Raw genomic sequence first — 7,563 nt, 5'->3', positions numbered from 1 at the left:
TGTACACCAATAAGAAACAGAGAGCCACATCGTGAGTGAACTCCCATTCACAATTACTACAAAGAGAATAAAATACCTGGGAATCCAACTTACAAGGCATGTGAAGGACCTCTTCAAGGAGAACTACAAACCACTGCTCAACGAAATAAAAGAGGACACAAACAAATGGCATTCCCCACTTAATAAATGGTGGTGGGAAAACTGGCTAGCCATATGTAGAAAGCTGAAACTGGATCCCTTCCTTACACCTTATACAAAAATTAACTCACGATGGATTAAAGACTTAAATGTAAGACCTAAAAACATAAAAACCCTAGAATAAAATATAGGCAATACCATTCAGAACATAGGCATGGGCAAAGACTTCATGACTAAAACACCAAAAGCAATGGCAACAACAGCCAAAATTGACAAACGGGATCTAGTTAAACTAAAGAGCTTCTGCACAGCAAAAGAAACTATCAGCAGAGTGAACAGGCAACCTACAGAATGGAAGAAAATTTTTGCAATCTATCCATCTAACAAAGAGCTAATATCCAGAATCTACAAAGAACTTAAACAAATTTACAAGAAACAAACAAACAACCCCATCAAAAAATGGGCAAAGGATATGAACAGACACTTCTCAAAAGAAGACATTTATGCCACCAACAGACATACGAAGAAATGCTCATCATCACTGGTCATCAGAGAAATGCAAATCAAAACCACAAAGAGATACCATCTCACACCAGTAGAATGGCGATCATTAAAAAGTCAGGAAACAACAGATGCTGGAGAGGATGTAGAGAAATAGGAATGCTTTTACTCTGTTGGTAGGAGTGTAAATTAGTTTACCCGTTGTGGTAGACGGTGTGGTAATTCCTCAAGGATCTAGAACTAGAAATACCATTTGACCCAGCAATCCCATTACTGGGTATATACCCAAAGGATTAAGACACATGCACACGTATGTTTATTGCAGCACTATTCACAATAGCAAAGACTTGGAACCAACGCAAATGCCCATCAATGATAGACTGGATAAAGAAAATGTGGCACATATACACCATGGAATACTATGGAACCATAAAAAAGGATGAGTTCATGTCCTTTGCAGGGACATGGATGAAGCTGGAAACCATCATTCTCAGCAAACTATCACAAGGACACAAAACCAAACACTGCATGTTCTCACTCATAAGTAGGAGTTGATCAATGAGAACACATGGACACAGGGAGGAGAACGTCACACACCAGGGCCTGCTGAGGGGTGGGGGTGCTGGGGGAGGGATAGCATTAGGAGAAATACCTAATGTAAATGATGAGTTGATGGGTGCAGCAAACCAACGTGGCACATGTATACCTATGTAACAAACCTGCATGTTGTGCACATGTACCCCAGAACTTAAAGTATTTAAAAAACAAAAAAAAAGGATACATAGGAAAGTTAGGAGAAATAGAACATTGAATCTGACAAAGCCTGAAACATCCAACATGAAACATCCAACATCCTGCAGAGACCTGAAGTTGCAGTCAGGTTTCAGGGATAAATGCAACAGCGTTCCAACTACTGTGCTGCTCTCACACAGGGCAACTGGTTATCCCATCACAGAAGTGGCAGTCCACGACACCACTAACCTACTCTAGCAGCTGTTATTTATCCAACAAACATTGATTGAACCTATCCTGTATACCAGGCACCGTGGTGAACAGACTGTAGTAAGCAAAATAGCTCTGGACCTTGCCCTTAACCAGATGACAGACACATAAGGGAGACAACAACAAACAGGCAAAGCAACAAACAGGCATGTCATTTTACAATGAAAAAAGTTCTAGAAAAATGGTGAGCAAGGTAACCCAGTTCATTTGTTTGTTTATTCATCCATTTATTCACTAACTCTTATGAACCCATACTCTGCAGTAGTCACTGGATTAGGCATCAGAGAAATGGCAGAGAATAAGAAGAGATAAGCACTTCTGCCTTCATAGAATGGGGAAGACAGACAAGGATCATATAAGTAAATAAAATATGTAGTCATCCAAATGCTATCGGTTGTAGAGGAGAAAACTCATTTGGTTGTGGGGAAAGGAGTTCTGGAGGGGGGAGTACTATTTTAAAGGGGATGGTGAGGGAAGACTATCCCGAAAAAGTGTCGTTTGAATGAATACCTAAAGGAAGTAAGAAAGCAAGTTATGTGATTATCTGCAGGAAAAGTGTTCCAGGAGGGGGAACAGCAAAAGCAAAGGCCTGAGACAGAATCTTGCCTTGTGTATTTGAAGAGCAGCAAGGAGGCCAATATGGCAGAGTGAGCAAAAAAGGGAATCATAGAATATAAGGACAGAGACGTGGCAGAGAGCTGGATCATGGTGGGGCCTGTGGTCACTATATGGACTTTGTCTTTTCTTTAAGTGAGATGGGGAGGCTTTGGGGGTTTGAGCAAGGGAAGGAAATGAGCTGTCCTGGTTATTCTTCATAATGTAGATCCTGCCAAGATCAACTCATGACTCTGTCTACTTTCTATTTCCACCAGTGTAAAACACAAAGTCTGTCTAATTTCCTAGCTCCTGTCCCTATCAGCCCCTCACTCTCTATTTCCTAACTCCTTCCTGCTATCCACTTTTGACTGTCTACTTCCTATTCCTGCCACTGTGGAGCCCTGACTGTGCTAGTTCCTAGCTCCCACTGTCAACCCATGACTTCATCTGTTTCCTAGCTCCTGCCACTGTCCAGTTCTCTGTCTACTTCATAAGTCCTGCCACTATCGACCTCTGACTCTACTTCCTAACTCCCACCACTAAAATTCCTACATCTTTCTGTTTCCTAACTTCTGCCACTATCAATCCTAACTCCCTCTAATCTCCACTCAACCTATAACTTCTGTTTACTTGTGACTTCCACTACCTTGTGGCTCCTGCTCACTGCTTTCTCTGTTCTCAAATTCTGGCAACCTTATCCTAGGGGTCTTTTTCTACATGTATCATATGCAAAGCACACCAGACTCCAAATCTTGTAGGTTGACTGAATACTCTTCAGTTTAGCACATCCTGTAGGCAGAGCTGTTATAGCAAGCTGTCCATCTACTTGGTCACTAGACAAACAAAGAAAGCTGCCTCTGGCTCAGGTGCAAAACACAACCAAGCCACTGTGTTCCCAAGGCCCCTGCATGACAGTATTGGCTTGAAGAGCTGCTTGGTTAGCTCCTTAGAAGTGACTGTGGGCACTACAGATCCCTACACTCTCATGTCCAAAACAGTAGCACCAGACCTAGGTCTCTTCCTTCCCAAGAGGTTGTTCTCATTATACCCCTAGGATTTGAATCCTATCTAAAAGCATCCACTCCACCCTTACTCAAAAAGTATTTCTCAAACTAGTCTGTTACTAAGACTGAAAACTCACTATCAGAGGTTCACTCCCTTATAATGAGGCCCTACCATTTCAAAGAACCTAATTTTAAATTTACTCACTCACAAGACAAACAAAAAAGCCACCAGATCTTCAAAGAGCTCAATCCCTAACATGTCTGAGATAAAAAACCCTATAAAGCAGAATGAGAACCCTGGTTACCTGAATCAATAGGGACACAAAAGCAGGAAAGTCTGAAGCCCCTGGGACAAATTTTGCTGCCTTAATTTTTCCACTGAGGTCCTACAACATCATCATTCCATGTCATCAAGTTCATCTTCCATCGGTCACCTATTGCTCCCCTCCCATGTGCTGAACACCAAGTCTTGGGGATGATTGCTGAGGGGAGCTGTGCTGCTAGAAAGTTTTGTGGGGCATCAGCAGCAGCCACTTAGAAGATGAGCAGAATTGTTTAATTCCCATTGACTCTTTTCTCCTAACACTTAATGTGTTTAGAATTTTCTTGGACATTGCCTCAAGTCTAGTAAAACCAAAGAGTTCAGGACCTTGTTGACAAAGCCTGACCTTTCCACACAGTTTGACTTGCAAGGTTGTGTTTGCTTGCTTTGAACAGATGAATCAAGTTTGCGTTAGAGAGCATGCATTCTGCTTCCTAGGTAGATGATGGCTAATGCCACATAGCAGCTCTTAATAAGGTAACCAGCCTATGCTTCATGAAAACCTCTCCTGCAGGGCTTAATCAATCAAAGACTGAAGCATCTGAAGCCCTGAATAATTTCCCCTGGGGTAGAGCACAAAAGCTGATGTAACTGCATGTGCTGGCTTGTCGCGTAAAGCAAGTGATTATTTCACTTCTGCTAAGTGGAGAGAAGTAGAGGAAGAGAGAGGGTGGGGAAAAGGAGTTGGAAGAGGGGAGAGACAGAGAAATGCTAATAAATGTATGGTAGGTGCAAGGAGTTATACTTAACCTTGAAAAGAATAATGAGGCGCACATGAGAAAAAATACAGAATCGCTTTTTTGAATTCAGATCTTAGTGAGAGTAATTGAAATGGAGAATTAAGGGGAAAGCAAGATGGAGAAGATTCCTCAGTGCCTATAATGATAATATTGTTGAGGGGAGGTTCCATTCTCTGAATAAAATGTATAAAATAAATAAATAAAAAGCATTTCTCCCCTTTATTGTTCAGGGATATTTCTTCCACCAAATTGCAGGCCCTGCCGAGCTATGGCCTAGAGTTCATTCAGACGCTAATTGCCACGTCATCCTATTCTCTAAAAAAATTGCCATCGAGAGAAAAATTTGCCAATCTCCTGGAAGCCACGTTGACTTACCCCAGCCACTGCTGTGCTTTTAGAAACTTGCCAACAAAAGAGTAAGTAAAAAACAAAAGGTAAAGCCTACCCAAGCTGTGGCCGAAATTCAGATTTCAAAATAGTCAATGAGTAGACAGCTCCACTCCCCTTCACTCCCTGCCTTCTCGCCCAACTCCATAGACATGGGGTCACTTTCAAATAGATAAGGAGAAAACAAACTGTTCTGTTTCCTTGTGGAAACTGCTGCCAAATAGTTGATTCACCCTGAAGTTAGAAGACCTTCGTAGTCAATTCTGGGTATACTGAATTAGAGTCCATTTTAGCATTTGCAGAACGGAGTACAAAACTGGCATCTCAAAGGATTTGTTCTAATCCTTATCAGAGAGCATCATTTTTTTAAGCAGAGGAAGAAGCTTCAGGATGGCAAAACTTACCTAATGTTTTAATCTTTAATTTAAAAATGGACACAAAACACTACAGAAGGTTTTCAAAACTATTTCTCTCCTAGTAGACAAGCATCTTCCATTTCAGAACAGAATTACAGCTAAAGATAAGCTTAGTATGGGAACAGAAAGGGAATGAGCTCCTGGATGGTTTGCATCCAGTGGTCGGTATCGTACTGATTCCGTTCATCCAGGGTCGGGGACACGGTGGCTGAATTTCATTCCTTCCTCAGAGCATTGTTTTCCGACTTTTTTTGACTGAGATGCATAGTAACAAATACTTTTGTATTGCAACCCAGTACATGTCACATATGTAACAGAAATAAAGCAGAGTGATACTTAACTTTTTAATATGTAATATGCTGATATTTTCTTGTTTACACTATTTTATGCTTTTTTTATTTTTAATGCCAGTCTTGATGCACTCTATTGCTTTCATGACCCACCAATGGGTCACACAACTTACAGCTGGGACAACACTGCCCTGAAGCGTTATTATTGTAGCCTATGGAGATAGGCTCTATTCAGTTAATCAGATAAGGCACTAAGAGAGTGACACCAGATGCTGCTGTCTTTGTTTGGAATCAACCAAAATGAATTATTTACAATCAACCAGTATGCATTATTTGTACCTTGCATATAGGAGGTTCAGCTCCACCTGAGGCTTTTGGGATAGCTGAGAAGATAAAAACACTTGCTGTATTCAGAGAGTCATGCAGCATTAACTGAGCTTCAAAAACATTAACTGAGCACTCACTATGTTCCAAACACTGTGTGAAAGCCTGAAGGTACAAAGATAAGTCACAGACAGCTGTATGGGGGCAACACACAAGACAGCCAATATTTAAGTCCAACACAGCAAATGTTATGACAGATCTGAGAACAGAACAGAGTGTTCTGAGAGCACTGAGGAAGAGTTTGTTAATGGTAGCAGGGATTATGGAAGGCTTCCTGAGGGAAGTGATTTAGGCTGAGTCTTGAAGAACAGGCAGGAGTTGTCTAGACAGAGTGAGAAAAAGCAAGCAAAGAAGATAGAATGGCTCATATGAAGACACAAAGTCAAGAGACAGTAGATGAAACTCTCTCAGAAAAAGTGAAACGTGGACACATGGAGGAAGATGAAACCGAAGAGGAAGCCAAGGAGATGTGGGCCATGATGATCTGAGGGCCAGGCCCAGCTGTTTAGAGGATGGGGAGCCATGAAGACTTTTAAGCAAGATTACTCAAATTTGCTTTTATAAAATACCACTTTGCAGCAAGGAGGATGGTTTGGAGGTGAGCAAAACTAGTGAGAGACCAGTTAGGAAAAGGATAGAGATATTGGTTTATGATAAAGCTGATTCTGGATACCCACATTTTGTGGCAAAGAAATCACATCCCTTCCTGAAATTACTAGCATGTGAAAATTTTAATTCAGGGATTTTTATTCCAGTAGGTGAAAGACACAAAATATTCCTGCAAGGAATATTGGAGAAGAGTAATACATAGAAACGTCCAATTTGAATTGCCTCATTTCTCCTTCCTCATCAGTAAAGGTTGAGGCCCTCACAGCCTGCTCTCTTTTCCCATTTTTCTTTTTTTCTTGGCAGGGGTAAGGGTGTTGGTTATTTTCATTTATTGACCTGACTAATGGGTACATAGCTGATCATTCTGTGAGAAATCATTGAGCTGTACATTCATGTTTTACCTGCTTTCTGTGTGTTACAATTTAATTTTCCGATGTTTTACAAATTGCTATTACAATATAAGTCTATTTGAAACTTATGAAAAGGAAAATAGGCAAATGTCATATATCTTTTCTGGTTGTGGCCTTGTACCCCACTGCCCTCAGGGAACCTTGATCTGACTTCACCAAGTAGCCTTTTGGAATTAGCCCCTTCTGAGCCTGTCCTTTTCCATCATGTCCAAATTCTTAATCAATGCAGTTGATAAACCTTGTAATAATGTATCAACAGCATGATAGTTCTTGCATAGAATATGCATGAACTGTGTAGAAACAATGCATTGTCCCATCAGAGAAGATGCAAATTTCATTCTCTATAAAAACGAAGATTGACTGTCATGAGGATGCCATCAGGGCAGTGAATATGAGGAGAGAAGAAATAAGAGACAATCAAGGGCATTTGTAATTATGAAGAAACCACTGTTTTTTTCCTGCAGATCTCCTCTGTGGACAACCATTATTTTTTGATTCCACTTTTATTTTAGTTACAGGGGTACATGTACCAGTTTGTTACATGAGTATATTGCATCCAGGAAGTGAGCATAATACTCGATAGGTAGTTTTCAACCCATGCCTCCCTCCTTCCCTGCCCCTCCTCTAGTATTCTGCAGCACCTGTTGTTCCCATGTTTCTGTTCATATGTCCCCAGTGTTTAGCTCCCTCTTATAAGTGAGAACATGCAGTATTTGGTTTTCTAATCCTGAATTAATTCACTTAAGATTATGGCTTCCAGCTC

General features: G+C 40.9%; 1 protein-coding gene across 1 annotated transcript in view; it reads left to right on the top strand.

Moving 5' to 3' along the window:
• Window positions 1-7,563, top strand: part of LHCGR (luteinizing hormone/choriogonadotropin receptor) — a 63,566-nt gene that overhangs the window by 46,599 nt on the left and 9,404 nt on the right. The window contains exon 9 of the mRNA XM_011981593.1: window positions 4,535-4,720. Within this exon, the coding sequence (XP_011836983.1) occupies window positions 4,535-4,720 (186 nt within the window). The remainder of the gene's footprint in view (window positions 1-4,534; window positions 4,721-7,563) is intronic.

This window comes from Mandrillus leucophaeus, unplaced genomic scaffold (genome assembly GCF_000951045.1).
Source record: "Mandrillus leucophaeus isolate KB7577 unplaced genomic scaffold, Mleu.le_1.0 Scaffold229, whole genome shotgun sequence".
Classification (NCBI taxonomy): domain Eukaryota; kingdom Metazoa; phylum Chordata; class Mammalia; order Primates; family Cercopithecidae; genus Mandrillus; species Mandrillus leucophaeus.
This window is presented reverse-complemented; position numbering and strand designations above follow the sequence as displayed.